General features: G+C 36.7%; 1 protein-coding gene and 2 pseudogenes across 50 annotated transcripts in view; all 3 read right to left on the reverse strand.

The window, feature by feature from the left end:
• The window catches only part of PPHLN1 (periphilin 1), a 164,777-nt gene that overhangs the window by 29,498 nt on the left and 109,217 nt on the right, over window positions 1-26,062 (reverse strand). For 44 of the 50 annotated variants that reach the window (XR_013522701.1, XR_013522700.1, XR_001913489.4 and 41 more), the window contains one exon: window positions 20,649-20,789. Coding sequence is in view for 47 of the 50 variants with exons in the window: in XM_078338894.1 (XP_078195020.1) it covers window positions 20,649-20,789 (141 nt within the window). In the remaining 3 variants the exon portion in view is untranslated. Of the gene's footprint in view, window positions 1-13,310; window positions 13,387-20,648; window positions 20,790-26,062 lie in introns of all 50 variants that reach the window. The other 6 variants (XM_078338902.1, XM_078338899.1, XM_078338900.1 and 3 more) reach the window with 2 other exon arrangements.
• LOC118144635 (U6 spliceosomal RNA) lies at window positions 20,988-21,088 on the reverse strand (annotated as a pseudogene).
• LOC144577877 (periodic tryptophan protein 1 homolog pseudogene) lies at window positions 22,262-23,997 on the reverse strand (annotated as a pseudogene).

The raw sequence follows: 26,062 nt of genomic DNA on the forward strand, positions 1-26,062 counted from the left end.
CAAATACTTTGTACAGTAAGAATCAACTTGTTATAATCTTGGGAAATTAGGCACTCATATCCACAAATATGCCACATGGAAAGGAAAAAATGTAAAAAAATGACCACAGGTATAATTTATTTTCTTTCTACTTAGGCCAAAAATGACCAACACAGGTAACTTCTTATTCATACTAAACAACACAAATATAATTTAAATACAATTCAATCTTCAAAACTGAAACTAAAAACACCCTACTCTTCAATTTTCATGGATGCAACTGCTATATAGAAAAGTATATAAAATAAAAAAAAAATAAAAAAAGAGAAAAAGAAAAGTATGCTCACAAGCATTTACGTGGAGTGCACTGGCTCACACCTGTAATCCTAGTACGGGAGGTTGAGGCAGGTGAATCATCTGAGGTCAGGAATTCGAGAACTGCCTGGCAAACATGGTGAAATCCTGTCTCTACTAAAAATACAAAAAGTAGCCAGGTGTGGTGGTGGGCACCTGTAATCCCAGCTACTCAGGAGGCTGAGGCAGGAGAATCACTTGAACCCAGAAGGCGGAGGTTGTGATAAGCTGAGATTGTGCTACTTCACTTCAGCCTGGGCAACAGAATGAGACTCTGTCTCAAGAAAAAAAAAAGAAAGAAGAAAGAAGAAGAAGAAGAAAGAAGAAAGAAGAAAGAAGAAAGAAGAAAGAAGAAAGAAGAAGAAGAAGAAGAAGAAGAAGGAGGAAGAAGAAGAAGAAAGAAGAAGAAGAAGAAGAAGAAGAAGAAGAAGAAGAAGAAGAAGAAGAAGAAGAAGAAGAGGAAGGAGAAAGAAAGGAAGAAAAGAAAATATGCTCATAAGCATTTAAAATGTCATTCTCTCTTACTTTAAAACACACATATGAAAGAATTGAAACTATTAGGGAGTTGGCAGGGAATTGTGGCAGAGGGATGAAGATTTATGGTCATGGAGCCCGAAGTTTGAGGTGCCAGGGAACTCTAAGCCCCAATTTGTTTTTATTTTAAATTCTCTTTTTAATTGACAAATAATGATTGTATATGCTCATGGTGTACCGTTTCCTTATTTATAACATGGGGATTATAAAAATATCTTTCCTTTTGTGAGGATTAAATGAGAGTGTACATAAAGCACTTCATGCTTAGAACCCATTAATTCATTCAACAAACACTGGAGGAGTTACTAAGTGAAGGCTCAGTACAAGTGGTGAAAAAAAATGTAGTTCCTATACTCAGGAAACTGTTTTTAGCTGAAAAGATATTTTTAAAATGTAAAAAATAAAAAAAATGCATATCTATGGTAAGTTATTATAAAGGAAATAAAATAGGTTTATGATAAAGAACTACTTAGCTTGATCAGGGAGATAAAGAAAAATTTAGGAAAAGGGTGACATTTGGCAGAGGCCAGAAAGTGAATGCTTGGTAGAAATCAGAGTCAAGAAAGGCTCGCAAGAACGGGAAATGCAGGACCAGTAGAGAGGAGGCCAGTACAGCAGAACTGTGAGCCACGAGGGTAACATGAAAGTAATTTGGAGGGTGAGGTAGTATACAGAGCCAGCAGGTCTCTACAGCCATGGTGAAGACTTTGGATTTTTATTCTAAGTATAATGGAAACCACTGGAGGGTTTCAAATAGGGAAGCCACTACATTTAACACGTTTAGATGTCAGGAAAAAAAATTATTGCAATACTCCATTTGGCTGGGGAGATTGAGTTTCAAAATACTCTGTAGCATTCATCTTTGTTTTAAGTCAGTATTGTTCATTCCTTTTAGGTGGAAAATTTTAAATATGTTCACCATTTCCTGCCTTGAGGGAAAAAAAAAGCAAGCTAAAAAAACCCTAGGGCTTTTTTTCCCTTTTTTCCCTTTTGAAGCATTATGATCAACAGTTCAGACGAGTTGTGGTTATAAATTTAATTTTTATCACTTGTATTCTTAATTTTGAATTGTCCCAATAATCTAGTTGCTCACAGAACTGGTCAAACTTCTTGGCAAATAAACAACTGAGTTAAAAACTAAAAGAGCCTAAGTTTGTGTTGTTAATTTTTTTTCTATAAAATCAGCATCTTCACCACCTTATCAGGGGGCAATTTTTACTTAATAACATTTGAAGTGTTCTTACTTGGTCAATTATGAATAAACAATCTTGTTTGCCTTTCTACCGTTACTTAAAGGATGCTGTGAACTGTTGGAAAAAATCCGAAACTGCAATTATTTGATCCACCATGCAACTCCTTAATCTCTCTTGTTGATTCCATATCAACATGTAACATATGGGGTATTCTAAGCTCTTTGCACGCCCAATTCAGGAACTCCAACGGCTGATAGGGCTCCCCCTCCTCCCTATCCCATTTCCCCCTACTCTTAGCAAAATTGCCTCTTTCCCAAACTTATCTCCCCTCCACCTCAAAAATGCTGCCCTTTATTTTCCTTTTCTCCTATCTCAGAAAAGCATTTCTCTGAATTTTCAAGAGTAGTTCCTTTATCTGTGCTACTGACAGCCCCTCTTGCTTCATCAGTTATTCCATTTTTTTCTCTCAGTCTCTCATATTAACATACTTCTTTCACATGTGCTCAAAAGTAAACAGATGGACAGACAAATCAGTAGCTTTTACTTTGCCACACACTCTCATGCACTTATTCTTCGGCATTTCAGACTCTACCAGTTTAATTCAGGCTCTCATTATCCCTGACCGAAAAAGTAGCCAAACATTTCTGCATAGCCAAACGAATCTTCCAACAAACATCTTGATCATAATACTCATGTATTCAAAATTTATCCACAAGCCCATCAATAGAATTCAAACACTTTTTTGCTAGCTTTCAAATGTTTCAACAATCTGGCTCTGATCCACCAATCCTCATAAAATGATACTGGGTTGCTATCTATTATCTTTGTTCTACCAACAAACTTCAGTAAAATACAGTCTATACAGTCACATCCTTTCCACACTACCTTAATTTCTCAGTCATTATTTGAAGACAGTGCCTTTTAACTTGTAGGGTCTGTACTAACTCTGAGTGGTTAATGCCAGAATTGAGTTGCAGTAGCCTAGTTAAGGTTGAAACACAATACTTCCTTCCTGATTTGTACCCTGATAATAAAACTGCAATCATAAGTATAACACTGTCCTGAATTCTGTGAGTTGTTCTAGCATATTCTTGAACCTCATAAGGTCATGGAAAATCCTGGATTTGTAGCCAGTTGACAGAAGTGCAGGTGACCCGCGGATACTCAAAGTGAGGCTGAAGTCTCAGGTAAGGGCAGGACTGTTGAACACTGTGCCCTTTAATTGTGGGGTATGCACTGACTCCAGGTGGTTAGTGCCAGAATTGAATTGCACTACACCTGTTGGGGTTAAGTACTTCCTTCCAATTTCTACCAAGTCAAGACAAAGTTTCTGCAATCATTATTCAAGACTATTAAAGCTCCTTCTAATTTACCACAGTAAATACAATGTTGTACTCTGTGAAGTCAGTGCAATAAATGCTGTGACTGGGGAGTAGAATGAGAGAATGAAGGGTACAGGGAGTGAGATTTTAAAAATACACATGTAAGATGACTTTACCCACACTAAACTACTTACAATTGTTGATTATTCCCTACAGTTACCTATTTTGCTACTTATGTGCATGTCATTCACCCTTATGTAAAATATTTTACCTCCTATCTCTATCTATGAGAATCCTCCCTGAATTTTAAGAATGATTAAACGTCACTTCCACAGTGAAGCCTTCTTTGGTTCTAACCAAAACTTTTTAAAATCCAGTTTAAGGCCAATAAGCATATTAGAAAGCAATAAATAGAAAGCAGTCATGGTTCTACCACTGCTACCATAAACTTCAACAACTCACTGGAGCTTTTTAAACATGTAAAATGAAGATAGGGCCAAACACACCACATTTCTCAGAAAATTATTCTGCCACAAAAAATTTAGAAACACATTATTTTAAAAGCACAGCTAAACTCTAAAAGAAAAAACTATCAGGAGCTGTTGATGAAGAGAAAGCAAAAAATCAGAGTGACATGCTAATACAGTGGTGAAGCCAAGGCTGCCCCAAAGAGCCACGAATCAGAGCCTGACAGAAAGTGAATGCCAGACATGACCTTGAGCCCATGTAAGAATGAGCAAGATCTGAGGCATCTACATAAATCTAGGGTCTCTGTGAAAGAACGAATGAGAAAACAAAAACTGCCTGTTGGTCAAAGAAAATGACAGGTTTTGGCCTGTGCTCTTAAGTGAAGACATGCCCTTGAGTATTTCTAAGCACAAGTCTACCTACCTTCACATATACCTAAAATTCTAAATATAAGCTCACAACTCCAAAATATAATACACACAAGGAAACCTGGTACCACAAGTATGAACCAGCAGAAACAACAGCTGAATTAAAACTCTGAAATTTTAAGTTATACATCATAAAATGTTTAAAGACATAAGAGATAATAACACGAGCAATAAACAATCTAGGCAAATTTGCAATGAAAACCAAATTGAACATCTAGAAATGAAGAATATAACTAATGTCAAGAATTTAATGGAGCAGGACTAGGTGAGCAATCAGGCAAGAGAAAGAAATAAAGGGCATTCAAATTATAAAAGAGTAAGTCAAACTATTACTGTTTGTCAATGATGACTGTACACCTAGACAACATTAAAGACTCCCAGATTTGATAAACAAATTCAGTAAAGCCTCAGGTTACAAAATCAGTGTGCATGAATCAATAGCACTGCTGTATACCAACAACGACCAAGCTGAGAATCAACTCAAGAATTCAATCCCTTTTATAACAGCTGCAAAAAACAAAACAAAACAAAACAAAAAACAAAAATAAAATAAAATAAAATACCTAGGAATATTCTTAAACAGAATGATGAAAGCTCTCTACAAGGAGAATTACGAGAAGTTGCTGAAAAAGAAACACATTCCATGCTCATGGATTGGAAGAATCAGTATCATGAAATCTACAGAGTCAATGCAATTCCTATTAAAATATCAACATCACCAGGCATGGTGGCTCACGCCTGCAATCCCAGAGCTTTAGGAGGCCAAGGCGGGTGGATCACCTGAGGAAAGGAGTTCGAGACCAGCCTAGCCAACATGGTGAAACCCCATTATCTGCTAAAAATACAAAAATTAGCCAGGCATGGTGGCGTGTACCTGTAATCCCAGCTACTTGGGAGACTGAGGCAGGAGAATCACTTGAACCCAGAAGGCGGAGGTTGCAGTGAGCTGAGATTGCGCCACTGCACTCCAGCCTGGGTGACAAAAGCGAAACTCTGTCTCAAAAATAAAATAAAATACCAACATCATTTTTCACAGAATTAGAAAAAACAATCCTAAAATTCAGATGGAACCAAAAGAGGGTCCAAATAGTCAAAGCAATCCTAAGCAAAAAACAAATCTGTGAAGGCATCACATTACATGGCTTCAAATTATACTATAAAACTATATTTATCGACTGGACACAGTAGCTCACCCCTGCAATCCCAGCACTTTGGGAGGCCAAGGTGAGCAGATCACTTAATGTCGGGAGTTTGAGGCCAGCCTGGGCAACATGGCTAAAACCTCATCTCTACTAAAAATACAAAAATTTGCTGGGTGTGGTGGCAGGCAGCTGTAATCTCAGGTAATCAGGAGGCTGAGACAGGAGAATCACTTGAACCCAGGAGGTGGAGGTTGCAGTGAGCCAAGACGGCACCACTGCACTCCAGTCTGAGAGAGCAAGACTCCATCTAAAAAAAACACACACACACACACACACACACACACACACACACAGAGTTATCAATACAGTATAGTACTGGTATAAACTAAAGTACACAGACCAGTGGAACAGAATAGAGAACTCAGAAATAAAGCCAAATTAACTGATCTTCAACAAAGGAAACAAAAACATAAATCAAGGAAAGGATACCCTATTTAATAAATGGTGCTGGAAAAACTGGATAGCCACATGTAGAAGAATGAAACTGGATCTCTCTCTCTCAGCTTTATACAAAAATCAACAACTCAAGATGGAACAAAGACTTAAATCCAAGATTTGAAACCATAAATATTCTAGAAAATAACCTGGAAAAAACTCTTCTGGACATTGGCCTAGGCAAAGAATTTATAACTAAGACCCCAGAAGTAAATGCAACAGAAACAAAAATAAACAAACAGAACCCAATTAAATGAAAAAGCTTCTGTACAGCAAAATAAGAAATCAGCAGAGAAAACAACCCACAGAATAGGAGAAAATATTTGCAAACTATGCATCTGACAAGGACTCAGATCCGGAATCTAGAAGGAACTCAAATCAGCAAGAAAAAATAATAAATCTCATAAAAAATCAGGCAAATGCCATGAACAGACAATTCTCAAAAGAAGATACACCATGACCAACAAACATATGAAAAAATGTTCAACCTAATTAATCATCAGAGAAATGCAAATTAAAACAACAATGAGATCCCACATTACCCTAGCCAGAAGGGCCATTATTACAAAGTCAAAAAACAATAATGTTGGTGTGGATGCAGTAAAAAGGGAACAGTTTTACTCTGCTGGTGGGAATGTAAATTACTATAACCTCTATGGAAAACAGTATAGAGATTTAAAGAACTAAAAGTAGATTTGCCAACCAATCCAGCAATCCCGCTACTGGATGTCTACCCAAAGGAAAAGGTGTCTTTACATCAAAATGACATGTATTTACATAAAACAGAAGCATAAAAAAATTTAAAAGACACCTGCACATAAACGTTTATTGTAGCACAACTCACAATTGCAAATATATGGAACCAATCTAAGGGTCCATCAACCAATGAGTGGATAAAAAATGTGATATATATACACCATGGAATACTACTCAGCTGTAAAAACAATAAAATAATGTATTTTGGAGCAATTTTGATGAAGCTGGAAGCCATTATTCTAAGTGAAGTAACTCAGGAATGTGAAACCAAATACCATATGTTCTCACAAGTGAGAGCTAAGCTATCGAGTATACAAAGGCAGACGGAGTAGTATAATGAACTATGGAGACTCACAAGCGGAGGGTGGAGTGGGTGAGGGATAAAGAACTACTTTCTTTTTGAGACAGGGTCTCACTCTGTTGCCCAAGTTGGAGTGCAGTGGCGCAATCTTGGCTCACTGCAACCTCTGCCTCCCAGTTTCAAGCAATTCTTCTGCCTCAGGCTCCCAAGTAACTGGAACTATAGGCATGCGCCACCACGCCCAGTTAATTTTTCTATTTTTATTAGAGTTGGGGTTCCACCAAATTGGCCAGGCTGTTCTCAAACTCCTGACCTCATGATCTGCCCACCTCTGCCTTCCAAAGTGCTGGAATTACAGGCCTGAGCCACCGTGCCCATCCTGTTTTATTTGTTTATTTGTTTTTGAGACAGACTCACTCTATCCCCCAGGCTGGAGTGCAGCGGTGCAATCTCCGCTCACTGCAATGTTGGCCTCCCAGGTTCAAGTGATTCCCGTGCCTCAGCCTCCAGAGTAGCTAGGTTTACAGGCATGCACTACCATGCCTGGCTAATTTTTATATTTTTAGTAGAGACTGGGTTTCACCAGATTGGCCAGGCTGGTCTCGAATTCCTGACCTCAGGTGATCCAACTGCCTTGGCCTCCCAAAGGGCTGGGATTACAGGCATGAGTCACTGTGCCAGCCTGACAAAACTGCTTACTGAGTACAATATACACTACTTGGTGGTGGGTGCACTAAAAATCTCAGATTTCAACACTATACAATTCATCCAAATAACTAAAAGCCACTTGTACTCTAAAAGCTATTGAAATAATGAATATATATATACATATAATATATATACATTATATATATGTTATATAAATAACTCAATATATATATAATCTATATAAATAACTTGATGGATTACATGGCAAATTAAATACAATTAAAGACTTAGAGATAATCCTTAACAAGATATCCATAGTTTAAAGTTTTTTTAAAAGCAAAAATATTAAAGAAACAAAGTATAAGGAAAATGAATGGATGGAAAAAAAATTGACCGGTTTTCAACTGGAGGACATAAAAATAGAAGAAAAGAGAGAATATTAAATATTCAAAGAGATAACACTGTAATTTTCCAGCTCTAATGAAATATAGAAACTCTCAGATAGAGGAGGCATAACTTAACATAAATTACCTTAAACAGAATAAATTTCAAAAACAACCCATACCTAGATACATTATGATGAAGCTGCATATCAAAAGTCAATACATTTAAAAATAAAAATATTTCTTCCTTTCCTGATTCAGGTTGTTTGTAAAGATCTAATGAGAATAAATTAATTTACATAAATCTCAATATATATCTTAGTCATATGTACTAACTTTATGAGAAATCTTCTCAATCTTGTGTGCTTTGAAAACCATTACAGCCTGGCTGGCTGTGTTTTGCAACTAAATGAATGAAATGGTTTTGCTGTTTCTCTTGCTTCCTAACTGCTTAAAAGCAAAGTTTCTTGAAGACTTACTGTCATATCTATCTTCATTAGCTTGAATTAGCAAATGACAGAGGCAAACTACATAAGACTGAAGCACCCTTTCCAGTTTCATTCATAAGTGTAAAACAAACATTTACGGAAAGCCTATGATAGGCAAGGAATCCCAAATGATGCAAAGATGTTGATTAATTAGGTAATTTTCCTTTCGGCCTATTAATAAGGTATGCAGTATTATATTTGAACACATGCTAGCTCTTGGTAGGAAGAAAGATATTAAACTGGCTGTGCACAGTTGGCGATGCAACTGATGAATTCAGTGAATAAAAATGTATTTTTAGTATAAGTAAAGCAAAGTTTAAAAAATTAAACATGCTTTGAACTACCCTCCCTTAATGCCAGTTTCAAGTAAAATGTCAATTTAACATTATTTACTCTTTTGCTTTACATGGGGCCCTTATAATTTTAACAATCACAACTGAGAATGTACTGCAGGAAAAAAACATAGAATGAAAACATATCTTTATGTAAGAAAGCCTCTACTGAGAGAATCACACGTGTATCTTCAAGCTTTTCCAAAGCTACAAAGAATCACTAAAACAGATAAGAGATTTAAAATGAGTACTATTTAAACCCACTAGATTTTTTAAATGTTTATTATAATGACTTCATAGGATCTGTAACTTCTGAAGAACAATCATAAAGGAGAGAAAAACACACATAGTATAACAGTTGTTGAAATGAGGACAAGAGATTTTTCTTCTCCTCAAATTGTGTCAATGAAGGATGCTAATAATAGAATAAAATTTCAAAGAAGAACAATGCAAACCATAATTAGAAATCAATGCAGTATTAAACTGTCGGAACTCTGGGACAAGAATTATAATAGAGACTCCCAATAGAAGACAATTAAACTAATGAAAACAGACACATAATAGATAAATCATCTTCAATTATCTTAAAGATAGAAATGAGCACCACAATTCAATACAGTCTCTTTAACCACAAAAGACAATGGAGTGGATACATTCAGAGCAATGTTCAGAAAAAAATAATCTTACACAAAGCAGTTTTCAATGGGTGGAAAGTACACTATCCATATTTGCTGGCAAGGAATTTACATACCATAAATGATTATTTCAAAGGTATCATGAAAGAAAATATTCCTTACCAATATAACAAAGAGATTGTATGGTTAAAAAAAAAAAAAGACAAAAATCCCTATCCCTAAATAACATCGCTGTATATTTTAAAAGCTATTTCCCAAGCACATTAACCTTTAGAAGACATCTGTACAAAAATCAGGTCTCATTATTCTCAATACAATCACTACCATCACAGGTAAATTTTGGAGATGACAGTATAACCAACCTGCACATTTCAGTTCTCCAATATCTATACTGCCCTTTTCTTTGACTTCTAAGAAAGAATCACTGGATAAAAGTGACAGGAGTTGTCATGTTTTTCTTGGTTTTAATGAAGTTAATTCAATCCATTCACAAAGATTATATCGTTGTCCCCCCCACGCTCAATCAGCAGTTTTGTTTTCCATAGTTTCAGTAATCCAAGGTCAACTGTGTTCCAAAAATAGGTGAATATAGTACAGTAAGATATTTTTAAAGAAAGAGAAAGACACATTCACACAACTTTTACATCATTTTAATTCTATTTTACTTATTGTTAATCTCATACTGTGCATAATTTATAAATTAAACTTTATCTTCAATATGTATGCATAGGAAAAATACAGTTACCGATAGGGTTCAGTACTATCTGCGGTTTCAGGCAACCATTGGGTGTCTCAGAACCCAGTTAAGTGGGGGAACTATTGTAATTTACAATACAAAGAATTACCAAAGGAATAGTTTTTTCTCAGTGTGACTTACCAGTTACTTGATTGAAATTGGGGCCTTATTTCAAGATCCCAGGCTAATCCACAGTAACAGCAGATATTTTGATTCCTGACAATGTCATAAGCTACATAAATATACATACTCACTTCATTCTAACATTACTATGAAGTGGGTAATATCACCAATCCCATTGCAATAATGAGCAAAGCAAGACTCAGAAAAGTTAAGTGACTTTCCCAAAGACACATATTCAGCAGGTGAACACTACCATAACCACCTGTATGGTGATTTTCATACAGAAAATACTTTCACATATAATAGGCTGTCAATTCTGAGAGAACTTATAATTAATCCAATTTAACAAAGGAGGAGACTTGTGGTTTGTGCCTGTAATCCCAGCTAGTTGGAAAGCTGAGGCAGGAGGATCCCTTGAGTCCAGGAGTCGTGCACCAGCCTGGACAATGTAGCGAGACCTCACTCCCAAAACAGAGAAAACAACAAAAAAGAGGAAAAGGTCTGTAAGATGTAAAACACTAAGTGGAAGCATTCAGTGTTCATAACACCATGCCATTCACAAATGTCCTTACCATGAAATACTCAAGAGATTAAAAAAAATGTTGACTTACAAAAGCAAAATTGAGTAGCATGGGGCTGTAATTTGGAAACACTAGGTAAAATGCTTACCTAACACTGGTACACAGTGGATGAGAAGAAGTGGTGAGATAAACCCAACTTATACTTGGGTTTATGCTACGGGGAACAGCTTGACTGGACCTGCTTTATAACTGGGTATTTTTTGTTTCAGTGGTAACATCCCCAAGGGTAAGGTCCAAGATAGCGTCATCCCTTATAGGTACTCATAACTAAATATGGTTCCTATAAGATTTGGTATATGTACTATTTTATATTTGATGTAAATATAACATCTTAAGAGAGTCATCAAACTTCCTATTTAAAGATATATCAGGTACAAAATAACTAAATTACCTTTAAGAGATGCTTCCTTTCAAGTATGATACAAATTATCTTATAGAGATAGCTTTTAGATTCTCTTAAAATAAAAACTTTTTATTTGTACTTCAACAAGTTTCTGCAGTAACAGCATGACCAGAATCTGGTAAACTGTAACTTTTAAACACTTTGAAATTTGGCCAAAATAAATTACTTCAATTTGTTTTAGGAATACAGACTTTCAGAGGTAAATCTTATGTGAGTATATTTTACTAACTGTACATAGGTAAAATCTGAACAAGTGGTTGGTAACAATGATTGTTAAATACAGTAGGGTAGACTTGATGTCTAGACAAGATAGTGGTGAGAGCTGCATTTTTAAGAACATTCACTACTTGCTCTGATAAAAAGGAAAAACAAAGAATGTTTCTGTTATGTAAGGTTACTATGAAATGCTTAGAATTTGAACCTACAGCAATAGATACAGCTGCCACTATTTTGAAAACAATTTCATTTGAATCCAGCATATGCTAAAAGCATATGTCCACAAGTCTAGTTAACATTTTCAAGACTGTACAATTGACTAATCTTTACTTCTAGCCTCTTTAAACATAAAACAAAAACAGCTTACTATATATGAGAAAGAGCAAGAGCTAGCGAGAATCATTAGGCGATGGGTAGTAGCTGAAACAAGACACTGTAAGAAGAGAAAAGGGCCACAGCTACAACACTTACAATCAAATGTAACATCCTGCTTATGGAAGAAAACCTGCTCTGCACAATTCATTAACTCAACAAATACTAATTACTGATTGAAACATAACAGTGGTATAGTCTAAGGGTTTTAAAAAACTTATTTTAACATAAGAACTCTGTGTCCTTCGTAAAGATTTTTTTTAAAAAACCCTAACACCTTAAAATTCTATAGTTAAATCTGAAATTAACTACACATAATTGTGTACAGAAAAGTAATATTTAACTTAATTTTTAGTATGATTTAGATCAGGAAGAGATCTAAGACTATTCAGCCCAAGCTTTTTAATTGGAGGGAAAGCAAAGAAAAGCTAGTAAGTAGCCCATATATGGTCGCACAAACGGTTGTATTATGGAATTGAAAATAAAAAAATATAGTAAGCAGATTTAGATTTACAATAGACTCTTATCAAAGCTAATGACTAAACAATGAACAAAGTGAATTCTTAATTAACTCAATTTTTCTTAGCTAATTGTAATAAGCAAACAGGTTCCTAAATGGCTAAGAAATAAAATTTCTTTTACAAAACAAGGCTGGCATAGCTATGGCTGTAATAATACAAACGGCCTTTACAGAAACAAATACATATTCAGGATAAGTGTTTTAAAGTTAAAAGAAAGAAAAGAAAACCAAAATAATCAATTTCTTTCCCAAAGTGTCCCTGATTACTCTATTTCTGGGCACAGTAGCTTAGGCCTGTAATCCCAGCACTTTGGGAGGCAGGGGTTGGTAGATCTCTTGAGCCCAGGAGTTGGAGACCAGCATGGGTAACAAGGTAAAACCCCATCTCTACAAAACTTTCAAAAAACAATTAGCTGGGAGTGATGGTGCACACCTGTAGTCCCAGCTACTCGAGGGTATGAGGCGGGAGGATTGCTTGAGCCTGGGAGGTGGAGGCTGCAGTGAGCTGTGATGGTGCCAGCGCACTCCAGCCTGGGTGACAGAGTGAGACCCTGTCTCAAAACAACAAAAACAACAACAAAACCTCAAAGTGGTACCCTCCCTGTATCTAAAATGATTTTTACCTATATTTTACCTATAAATTACCTGATAAATATATAATCAGCCCTTCTTTCAATAGATAGCATACTTATAGGCAGCAGGCCCCAGCCTTTTTGGCAACAGGGACCAGTTTTGTGGAAGACAATTTTTCCATGGAAGGAGTGAGAGGGCATACAACCTAGATCCCTCGCGTGTGCAGTTCACAACAAGGTTTGCACTTCTATGAGAATCTAGCGCCCCAGCTGATCTGACAAGCAGTGGAGCTCAGGGGTAATTAGCTTACTTGCCCTCTACCACTCACCTCCTGCTGTGACGCCTGGTTCCTAACAGGCCACAGACTGGTAGCTGTCCGCAGGCCTACGGGTTGGGAACCCCTGCTTATAGGTAGAAATATAAACATTTTTAAAAAACAGCATTACATTAGGAAAGGGTTCTGAAAGAGCCAGAGAAGTTTAAAAATGAATTCATGGTACTTGTTGTTTTTTCAGTTATTATCCACCAAATAAAAATAGAAAGACTTACCCTTCTACAGATGGCAATTTTCTGTAACTTGAGGAGTACCATAAATAATGTATTTAAAAAATATTTTCAGGTACATCCCTGTAATTGTTTTGGTTTAGACTTTATTAATTATACTTACAGACATAACTTTTAAGAAAGAATGGCAGTGACTGGTACAAGCAAGAAATTAAGATTCTCTACAAACTCATAATCGGATTACTCTCAAACCTGGCATGTGACATCTACAGTATTAAACCAAAAACCCCCCAAAATTCTTCATTTTAAATGTAATCCTTTACTGATTAAAAATATACATGCATATCGTTTTTAAAATATGGAGAAATTGGCTAGGCATGGTTGCTCACACCTGTAATCCCAGCACTTTGGAAGGCCAAGACGGGCGGATCACAAGGTCAGGAGTTCGAAACCAGCCTGACCAACATGGTGAAACCCCGTCTCCACTAAAAATACAAAAATTAGCCAGGAATCGTGGCACCTGCCTGTATCCCCAACTACTCTGAAAGCTAAGGGCAGAAGAACTGCTTGAACCCAGGAGGTGGATGTTGCAGTAAGCCAAGATCACGCCACTGTACTCCAGGCTGAGGGACAGAGTGAAACTCTATCCCAAAAAATAAATAAACAAATAAATAATGGAGAAATCAGGAATTATACTTAAAAACATGGTTCACAACACATGTAAATATTAATAATGAACTAATATGGAATGATCTCTAAGAATATTGAACAGAATACAGAGTACAGCCACTTGAATGTGCGAGTGTGTGTGTGTCTGTGGGGGGGGGTATGTACACGGGGGAACAGGGTCTCTGTCACCCATACTGAAGTGCAGTGGCACAATTACAGCTCACTGCATCCTCTATGGTTCACAACAGATGTAAGTATCTATTAATAATGGGCTAATATGGAATGATCTCTAAGAATATTGAACAGAATACAGAGTACAGCCACTTGCGCATATGCATATGTGTGTGTATGTGTGTGTGTGGGGGGGTGCATGGGGAACAGGGTCTTACTCTGTTGCCCACACTGAAGTGCAGTGACACAATTACAACTCACTGCATCCTCTACCTCCCAGGCTCAAGTGATCCTCCCACCTTACTCTCCCTAGTAGCTGGGACTACAGGTGTGTGCCACTACTCCTGGCTAATATTTGTGCTTTCTATAGAGACCGCATTTCACCATATTGTCTAGACTGGTCTTAAACTTCTGAGCTCAAACAATGTCATCTCTCAAAGTGTTGGAATTGTAAGCATGAGCCACCATGCCCAGCACCATCTGTTTTTAGAAGAAAAAAAAAAAAAACCACATCAACTCTTATCTCTATTCATCAGGATCAACTATGATCCAGGTGTATGCACATGTATGTGTTTATACACATACACATACACATACTGTATATGAATTGTGTTCATACACATACATATTCGGGTCATATCAGTTTGTCTATTTGCTGGGGAAAGAAACTGGGCAGCTGAGAGTTATAGGTGAAAAGAAAACTCTTTACTGCAGAGTCTCCTGTGTTTTGAATTTTATGTTTTCGTATGTTATCACCTAAAATGTAGTCCTAACAGGAAGGGTTGGAGGATATTCAACAGCAAATCAGAACACAGGCTTTTGAGATATGAACACAACTTTAGTTCCTAACTGTGTCCTTATTGTAGTCAAGAAAAGCAACTGTTCATATCTGAAAAGACTTTCATACGTATTTGTTCTGGATGATGTTTACAGTGTGATAAATGTCCAAAACTCATCCAACTGACTGGGTGTGGTGGCTCCCACCTGTAATCCTAAAACTTTGGGAGGCCAAGGCAGGCATTCCTCTGAGGTCAGGAGTTCAAGATCAGCCTGGCCAACATGGTGAAATCCCATCTCTACTAAAAATACAAAAATTAGCCAGGTGTGGTGGCACATCACTATAAAATCCTAGCTACTGGGGAGGCTGAGGCAGGAGAATTGCTTGAACCTGGAAAGCAGAGGTTGCAGTAAGCCGAGACTGCACCACTGCACTTCAGCCTGGGTGACAGAGCAACACTCCTTCTCAAAACAACAACAACAAAAATAAAAACCTCATCCAACTGAATATTTAAGATTTATGCATTTTATTGTATATTAATTATACCTCGACTAAAAATATATAGAACTTCTCTAATCCTAATACTAAGGTGGTAATAGTTCTCAATCTTTTAGAACATTAAAAACAGTAGAATTAAAGAAAACAGGTATTTCCTTCTAATTCCTTGTAATTCCAAATATGGAACATAGACTAATAGAATCAACAATAACTAGGAGCATTTAAGAAGCTCAAAATCGAAACCTCCCATCCCATATCTACTGAGTCAGAAACTGTATTTTAACAAAATTCACAAGTCACTTACATCCACATTCAAGTTGAAAAGTTCTCATAACATTTTTACCAGAATTTTTTCTACGTTTTTTTTTTTTGTTTTCTTTGTATTTTTTCATTTTTAAATTTAACAGAATATTTCTGGTTGAAATCCAAGAAGCTCTACTTTTGAAAAGCTCCAAAGATGTACAATGAAGACACAGAATTGTAATATAAGCACTGTGGCTTGAGGGCAAAGAGAAGGTGCTCATTTTTGTAAGACTAGTTTGCATAGTAAAATATTCCAATAAACTGCAGCTACTTACTATTCTTAGTAGTTATTTCATTAAACAACTGTTTCTCTGCTACTTGTCAGGCCCTTAAAAGGATTAGCTACCCTAACACTCTTAGGTGATGTGCATGCATGCACATGTGGCGTGTACACACACATACACACAGAGATCTATTCAGATTATCTGATTCAATCTTAAGAAAAAAGAATTTATTTATTAATTTTTGAGACAGAGTCTCACTCTGTCACTCAGGCTGGAGTGCAGTGGCGCAATCTTGGCTCACTGCAACCTCTGCCTCCTGGGTTCAAGCAATTCTCCTGCTTCAGCCTTCCTAGTAGCTAAGATTACAGGCGCATGCCACCATGTCTGACTAATTTTTGTATTTTTAGTAGAGACAGGGTTTCACCATGTTGGCCAGGATGGTCACGAACTCCTGACCTCAAATGATCCGCCTGCCTCATCCTCCCAAAGTGCTGGAGTACCGGCGTGAGCCACCATGCCAGGCCAGAAACAAGAATTTAATCTAGATTTTGCAAGTAGGGAATTACAAAAAGACTTTTAAAAAATCCATTAGATGCCAGGAAAACAAAGGATCTCACTCACAGACTGTGTAAGCCTACTTTAATCAAATTATAAGGGATCTTGCAAATATTTTTAAGAGTTAAAGTAAACATTGTTTTATTCCTGGAGGTGCAATAGAGGGAAGTTGGGTATGCAATGACAAAAATATTTCAATCTGTGTGGTTCAATGTGACAATTTGGTTAAAAAAAGAAGAAGAAGAAGAATTCTCACTGGCAAGATAGCAAATAGTGGCATACACGTTCAAGTCAAATAGTAGGTATGAGAGGCCTTACAGGATTATCGCAGTCAAGAGATTAACACCACACACGTGAACAAGAGTACATATCACACAAAAATTTGTAGGTTGGGTCTCTCTAGGAATTAGTATACTAATAGGAAACATTTTGAAATTTGTTTAAGCTCAGAAACCAGAAAGCCTGTGAAAATAGCCAGTAAGCGAGTGTTAAAGACAGCCCAACTGAGGTAAGGGAAGATAATCTGGGAAAATGGAAAAAAGAGGCTAATTGTGTTGTGGTAACAGAGTAGATCATTTATAAAGGACATTCAAATAAAAGTGGAATGATTAAAAATGACTCATCGCTAGCAATACAATATTTCAGAGACACAACCTGATGTTTTCTGGATTAAGAATTTCAGACTAGTGGTTCTCAGTTATATTTGATTTTAATCTAGGTAGCTTTTTCAAAAGCAATCTGCACCCCTAACCCTAATACAATTCTTATATGCCCAGGTGTGAGACAGTGACAACATGGCAAAAGACATACAGTAGCCCCCTTCACTGAGGTGATTCTGATATAAACCAACTCCATAAACATGCCTTTGAACATCAAGAACTGAGGCATCTGTGGGCATTTTGGGTTAAAACAAATTTAGACCTGTAGACTTAGTTTATGTTACAGTATTTCCTCAAGTTAATGACTTTCTTGGGATTCGATAGACTGAGGGACCCAATTATAGAAATCCCCACAAAATTATATCTTGTAATTTATCTTTATAAAATACTGGAACATACTGCACTTGAAACAGGGAGAAAAGATAGCTTGAGTATTACAGTAACATTTACATTTCTATGTTATCCTAGTTTAATTTGCTAACCACATCCATGCTGGGTTTTTTTGTTAATTACTTTTTTAAAAAAGTATGGAAGATTTCAAGTATATTAAAAGAAGAAAAATTACTGGATATCTGGTTTTGTCAAATCTTTAAAGTTTCTTACCTAGTTGGTATTTCATCCAAAGTTCGAGTCAAAATTATAGACACACAAAAAAACTGTAAAACTTTTTCATTTTCAATAATTATCATAAGTTCTAGACACAAATTTATAAAATAAGTATCATTTACTAGCTTTCTAACATTTTACAGGGTTTTGTTTTGATTTCTTGTCAACATATGAAAAGCAAAGTACCCTAGCAAAAACAGAGTAGTTATACTCCAATGTTTAACATCAAGTCTTCTATTTTACGGCACTTCAACTAACTGTTTTACTTTCCTCATAAAATCTGAATATAATAATTTCCCTTTAGATTTATTTTTCTTTCTTTAGGTCATTTGTCTTTGCTATAATGACCTCAATATGTGCTAGTGTCAGATTTTTCACGTACTTGAATAATGGACAGATGAAAACAGAGTTAAAATCATACTTGTAGATGAAACAGATACAAGATTTCTATAAAGTACCATAAAAACTGACTACATGCTAAACAATTTTGTGCATAATGCTAAGGTAGGCTGCATTGTAGTGCATCTGACTAGTAACCCACTTTCTCAAGACTAAATAGATCATCTACGAATAACAATAGAAAATGGCAGAAATATTAATAAATGGGAACCCAGGCTGGGCGCCACAGCTCACACCTGTAATCCCAACACTTTGGGAGGCCGAGGCGGGTGGATCACTTGAGGTCAGGAGTTTGATACTAGCCTGGACAGCTTGGTGAAACCCTGTCTCTACTAAAAATACGAAAACTAGCTGGGTGTGGTGGTGTGTGCCTGAAATCCCAGCTATTCGGGAGGCTGCAATAGAATTGCTTGAACCCAGGAGGCAGGAGTTGCAGTCAGCTGAGATTGCACCACTGCACTCCAGCCTGGGCGACAGAGTAAGACTCCATCTCAAAAATAAACAACCAAACAGTAACCCCAAATAATCCCTCGCCCCTTTTATTTCAGTCAAGTTTATTTTCCCAGTTATATTGTTAAGAGAACCTCTGCTTTAAAGAACTGCAGCTTAGTACAGTGACTCACACCTATGATTCCAGCACTTTGGGAGGCTGACATAGGAGGATCACCTGATGCCAGGAGTTTGAGATCGGCCTGGGCAACAGGCTGTGAGATTCCTGTTTCTACCACAAAAAGTAAAAAAATTAGCCAGGCATTCTGGCATATGCCTGTAGTCCTAGTACTTGTGAGGCTGAGGTGGGAGGAATGCTTGAGCCCCGGAATTTGAGGCTACAATGAGCCACGATCTCACTACTGCACTCAGGCCTGGGTGACAGAGCAAGATCCTATCTCTTAAAAACACAAACAACTTGCAATTTAGGTGAAAAAGAGAAGTAATATTACATCATTTTTCATTAAACAAACACTTATAAAGTACTTACTGCTAAGTGTTGGACCTAGGCCCTACGTCAGGGGGTCAGGTAAAGATGCAGTCTGATTTCAAGTGACTTAGGGACTACTCAAAGGTCACTCGCAAGTGTATGACTCCACCTGCCATCCATCCAACAAGTATTTCTTGTAAGCCTACTACACATAGGTGATGTTCTAGGTGATGGCAGATGTAGCAGTAAGTAAAACAAGACAAAACAAAGTTCTCATTCTCACAGAGCATCCATTATGGTAAGGGGAGAAAAGGAAATAGAAACATATCAAGTGATTATAAAAAAGAATAAGGAAAAAAAGGACAGTAATTTTATATAAAATAATGACATTCATCTTCGTGTTGAAGATACATCTACTGAACAAACCTTTTATTTATGCTCTCATTTAACTGGTGTCTTGAAAGGTACCAATTGCCTCCCAATCACCAAATTTAATGGAATTTTCTCAGTCCCCATTTTCCTTGTATTCCTATAAGCAACTGATACTGCTGACCACCTTCATTTTGAAACTCCAGTGGTTTGCAATGACTAATTTCCTCTTCTGGTTCTTATTTCTTCACATTAATGTGACATTATAATGTAAGCTAAACAGTCACAACTAGGAGTTGAGACCATCCCCTATTCAACAAAAGGAAAGAGATTTAATTGAAGTGGAAACTGGTTAGCACCTAGAGAAAAGTTTTCACTTGTTTCTTAATTTCCAATCGTTTTTATATAGCAATGCAATGACATTTATTCAAATCACTAGAGAGTAACATAACAAGCACCTATACAAAATCTTACATTTTATGAAACCCTTTCACATTTACTTCTCATAAAATAACCCTATGCGGTAATAGTTGCATATTAAAAACAAAGTCCTGCTTTTCAGAATGACTTCACTAAAAAACTACACCTAAATACTATCCTTCACTTTTTCTTTAACATTTGGAAAATACTTTAAAGTGCAATGAAAAACTTAAGAAACATCTGTAATCCCAATATTCAAAAATAACATCTACTAACATTTGCCATTGAACATTTCTTCCATCCCATCCCTATTACATTTAATAATTTTTAATTGCTTCATACTATCTAGAATATTAATGTTCTATAAAAAAGAAGTTTGCTTTTTATTTAAAAATAAACAATCCAGGTGGGGAGGGGGCCATACTGATCAAACTGACTGTAATATCAACTCAAACAATTTTTATAAATTTTTAAGTTGTAGTTTTAGAGTTACAAGTGGAAAAAGAAATGAAGCATATTTATTCAATAAATGTTTACATGTGCAAAACAACACAAACAAAAATTATGTACATGAAGACAACAAGATTCTCACCTGTTCAATCTCTTTGGTTTTTGATGCTATTGCTTTAGAGCGACTGGTTAGCTGACTATCTTCAAATAATTCTATGGCATCTGCTGTGTTTGACTCAGGTTCCTCTGGCTGGTCAGTAAATAATGGTGCTGTGGATCCTGCCTTGAAAAGGAATTAGAAACCTTTAATTACTTTCTTAAAAAACATAGAACATTTCAGATGGTTGTGTATAGGCACTAACTGGCAAATTATATTAAGTGCTAGGTTTAACCTGTTCTAAGGAAAGAAAACTCTTTTGATTTCACTATGTATGATGAGCGTATGTCAAATAGATTAGAGGAAATGACTGCTACTTTTTTTTTCAATATGGAAAGTTCATGAATTTGCATGTCATCTTTCCGCAGGGGCCATGCTAATCTTCTGTTTAATTCCAATTTTTAGTGTATGTGCTGCCAAAGCAAGTGAGACTGGTACTTTTAAATTTTAGGTAAGACAAAGCCTCTAGGCTTATTCAATTCCAAAATATCATTTCAAACTATATTAAGATACAGATAAAAAAATTCTTGTCCCATGACTATTCCTTAAGCAATCAGTTTACAAAATACTGAGGAAAAAAGTCCAAATGGAAGTGAGAAGTGTTTTACACACATAAAGAAATATTTTTAAAGGGAAGATGAGAAAGGGTTCCACCTTTAAAAGTTAAATCACCTTGCTCCTGTAGCCTAAGAATTCATTGAAGTCATTAAAAATAAAATCCCACAAATAATAATGATCACTTCAGTTTTAGACCAATAATTGAATGAATAAACATACTGTCAATTACGTCTAAAACAGTCAGAAGGAGTCTATACACACACATAGACTATCTCTAGAACGATATTATCTACAGAAAAAAAATGATCAAAGGAATTGTCTCAATAGTAACAACTTGGAAGAAGTAGGATAGAGGAGCTACATTGTAAATACTTTGGTGCCATTTGAATTTCTGACACATGTATGATCTACAAAAAGAAAAAGAACTCTAGTTTTTTTTTTTTTTACAGGTTTGAGTTACATATTTTAATGGACTTATATCAACAGCATAAAAATCATTTAAAGAAAGAATTCCACTAGCAACATTATTTGTAAATTGCCCAGTCCCTGTGCCTGCTACTGCAACACAAAACTAAGACATAGGCCTACACAATATGTAAACTGGTGAGCAAAGAAAGCACATCAGAGCAGATAGGAGCTTTCAGAAACCAAGCATGTGAAAAAGAAAACAAAACTGACAGTTAAAAGAGCTCATTAGTAATTAAATTTAATTTAATTAGATATACATGTCCAAAGTACTGTAGGGAAAACAAGGCAAGCAGATTCAACATAAATTGCTAGAAAAAATTAATTAATTGAGGTCATCAAAGAAATATAAAGCAGCATAAAAGTTTACAGTAGGTAGAAAAGTAGAATCAAGAAGATCTTGAGTTGCATTATCTCCAACACTATTGATTCCACTGAATGAGTACAGATCTGAAAAAGCCATGGAAGATGGTCATTCCAGTCTAGGGACAGGATAAGCATAGACACTGAAGCCGAAAATAACACCCTATATGTGAAAACAACATAAGTCATTTTTTTTTTCTTTTTAAAAACGCTTTTTATTATTCTTTTTAAGAAATGCAACAAGAGCCTTACAAACCATCTGTCTGAAGAGTAAGCACAAAGACTGACTCTGTTTTGGTACCACCACAGTTGCAGAAAGGAATGTCAGGCAGTCAGAAAAGAATTGTGTTTCAGTCACCCTGCATGGTTGCTGCCACACATGGAACATTTTTAGGCCAACTTTTTAAAATTCCCAGTTAAGGTAAACAGGATATTAGATGATCTTCATTAAGACTCCATGGGTGTATCTGAGCTCCTGCTGCCAAAAGGGCCACTAACAGATTAATTTCTTGCACTACGGAGAACAAGCCTCTCTTGTCTTCCAAATCCTTCATTTACTGAAGAGACTGTGCTTACATCCCAGACCCGAAGCCCTTCTTTTTCACCTCCAAAGGCATAAATAAATGGCAAATCAGGGCAACATGAAGAACGGAAGAGAACTCCCATTTTCATGTCCCTAGAATGAACTAGATTTGGCTTATCTCCTTAATTTGTCCTAGATCGTCACATATTTGTCTGCTGAAGCAGTCACAAGACAGACACTTGATTTGACCAGAGATTTCATCATTGTGTGCATTAAGTATAAAAACTGGCTTATCTGAACGTGCATCCAAATTATATACAAAGCCATCATCTGTACTAGCCAAAAAATGAAAAGGTGAGAAGTGATTCCAAGTCACTCTCTCTATCTGCCCACTGAATCGCCAAATTCAGTGGCTTTCATCTGAACTTTGGCAGTCATACAAAGCCACTGACTTGTCATACAAGCCAGAAATCAGAGTCTGTGCTGCAAGTGGATGAAACTGCAGTATCTGGATCTTGTCTCTGTGTACAGTGAGGCTAGCTGCTGCTTTCCCCAACGACATATCCCACAGAATGACAGTGTTGTCAGCTGATGCACTTGCCAAAACATTTCTGCTTAACTTATTCCATGAAAGGTCAAGGACAGCATTGATATGCCTTTCTGCTAAGGAACTCTTCTTTCCTTTCTTTTTCTTTTTTGAAAGTTTACTTCTGAGTGTGAAGACTGGCTCTAAAGCGCCCTCTATATCAAGGTCCCACACTTCAATAACAGGGGTATTGTTTCCTACAGCAATATAACTTCCAGTAGAATCATCTAGGCTAGGATCAAAATTCAATCAGTCCACACTCAGAGGATATGCAGACAAGAGTTTATCATGGTTTACATAAAAAGTCTTCTTGATTATAAACATGCACCTCTAAATTGCACTGGTCCTGTTAGCTCAGCCACAAACTGTGAGATTATCACTGGGCTTAATCAAGAAATGTTCACTTTCATATTGTTCCGCATCTTTCAGAGTAACATAAGGATCCTCCTGATCATAACTCCCATAGACCATAAGAACCAAGAGAGATTAACCAAGAGTCTCAGCATCTGGGTCATCTTCCTCATCAATAGTATTTATCTAAGTCACATTCAGCCAGCTCATGATCATTGTGCATCCTATTGTCCTCCAGGTCACCATCCTCCAGGGACTCTCTTGGGCCTGCCTAGGTGCATGCACTCTGCATGTCACCTTCTGAAGGACTCCTCTTCATCACTGCCACCTTCTTCTTGGAGTTTCTCCTTTGCCTCAGAAATGAGATGTTTTACTTCTTCTTTACTCAGCTCTACCTTGTCTGCTGTCTCTTTGGCCACGCCGCAGTGGACCCAGGCCACACACGTAACCTGGCAGCTGTGGTTATTGATCCTCAGCTCAAGGGCGTGTCAGGCTAGAAACCCAGACACAGTGAGTGGGACCACCGCCGCATTGCAGCCGCACACCCAGGGCTTCTCATGGGGCCGCTCCTAAGTCATAAATTTCAATTTTTCTTCTACAGCAGGAAGTGACTGTTCTATTGTAAGTTTTTCTTTCTTTTTTTCTGAGAGAAGGTCTTGCTCTGCCACCCATGCTGGAGTGCAGTGAAGCAATCATTGCTCACTGCAGCCTCAATCATCTGGAAACAAAATCCTCTCACCTCAGCCTCCTGAATAGCTGGGATGACAAGCACATGCTACCATGCCCTGCTAATTCTTTGTGGGATTTTTTTTTTTTTGTACAAATGGGGACTCACTATTATGCCCAGGCTGGTCTCGAATTCCTAGGTCAAACAATCATCCTGCCTTGGCCTCCCAAAGTGCTGGAATTACAGGTGTGAGCCAGTGTATCCGCCCCTCACTCCCCCCCCCCCCACTTTTTTTTTTTGAGACAGGGTCTTGCTCTGTCACCCAGGCTGGAGGGCTGTGGTGTGATCACAAGTCACTGCAAACTTCAACTGCTGGGCTCAAGTGATCCTCTAACCTTAGCCTCCTGAGTAGCTGGAACTAAGGGGCCACCGCACCCAGTTTTTTTTTTTTTTTTTTTTTGGTAGTAACAAGACCTCACTACATTGCCCAGGCCAGTCTCGAATTCCTCCTGCCTCAGTCTCATCTACTGGGACATAATATTCTTCAAATGCCTGAATATTTAAGTATATTATTAGTATATTTTTTCTTCATTCCGACAACCAACAGAAAACTCTCACAGCTATTTGTTTAAGGACAGCAAGCAAATCATATCTCCATAAAACTTGACTGCAACCTCCTTGATGGCTAGGATGGTATCTCAAAAGCAATGTCTAACACAAGTAGATATATACTGCATACCTAGTACAGTATTTTTTAAAGTGTGCCTTAATACACTAATCTTGCAATATATGCTGTGAAAAAAATTACATAGTCAAAAGTTGGTAAATTATGCAAACTTTTATTCACCCTCTTACTGAACACTGATGAGCATATTAATAATACATTAAAATCTCTGAAGAGTGCTGAAATATCAAAACTAACCTAACCGTTTTAAACCTAGCAGTTCTCAAATACATTGGCTATTAGAATCTGTTTTTTTCCTTCCTTAGAGCACTAATATCCTTCAGACTAAACACAGTCTTACACTTTCAACTTTTGGGCTCTAATACAGCATTTCCCAAAGTATGAAATACAGTATCAAACACTTTGGGAAACGCTAGCATAACACTGAAAAGTATAAAACTGAAAAGAGGTAGGAACCACAACATGCCTGAATATTTAAGTATATTATTAAATTTACCTTCAATTTCACTGGACTTTCTATAAACTACAAGTTTTCCCAAATTGCTTACAACTATACTAATAGCAGCAAGTGAAAATAAGTTGGAAACTTAAGCATTCTCTCTCTCTAAGCTCATAATAATATAATTTACAAAATGTTTCTGAAGTATATGAACCATTACTTAAAAGGCTCATATAAACTAAAATATTGCCACAATTAGATTTAAACACAGATGCACATTCACACATACACAATATTTTGCCAAACTCTTTCTTGGCATCAAAGGCCTTTCTTCTTTCCAGGTTATTCTGTCAAGTTAGATATGAGTTTACGGGACCAAGGCCAAAATTTTATTTCTCAAAAAGCATGTACTACTGAAATGAGTAACTATTTAACAACAGCCTGAGAACTATTGTTAAATAGTTACTAAATTAGCAAAATATTAATAAGCAAAATTATAAATAAGAGAAAAATATTAAGATTATATGGGACTAAGTTTACAAAAATTATCACAAAAATTTCCCAAATGTTTTATTTCCAGTATGAAAAAGTATCAATCTGTGGGAAAACATTTTAGAGAAAGGGATAAAATTGATGCTGCTGTTCAACATTAATGATATACACAAATAAACATATTATGGTTATCAGTGCTACTCTCACGTATCTTGCCTTTGATCCAACAAAAGAACATGTCTGACCAATGACTCCATTTACAGATTTTTA

The sequence above is a fragment of the Callithrix jacchus genome, chromosome 9 (genome assembly GCF_049354715.1).
Source record: "Callithrix jacchus isolate 240 chromosome 9, calJac240_pri, whole genome shotgun sequence".
Taxonomy (NCBI): domain Eukaryota; kingdom Metazoa; phylum Chordata; class Mammalia; order Primates; family Cebidae; genus Callithrix; species Callithrix jacchus.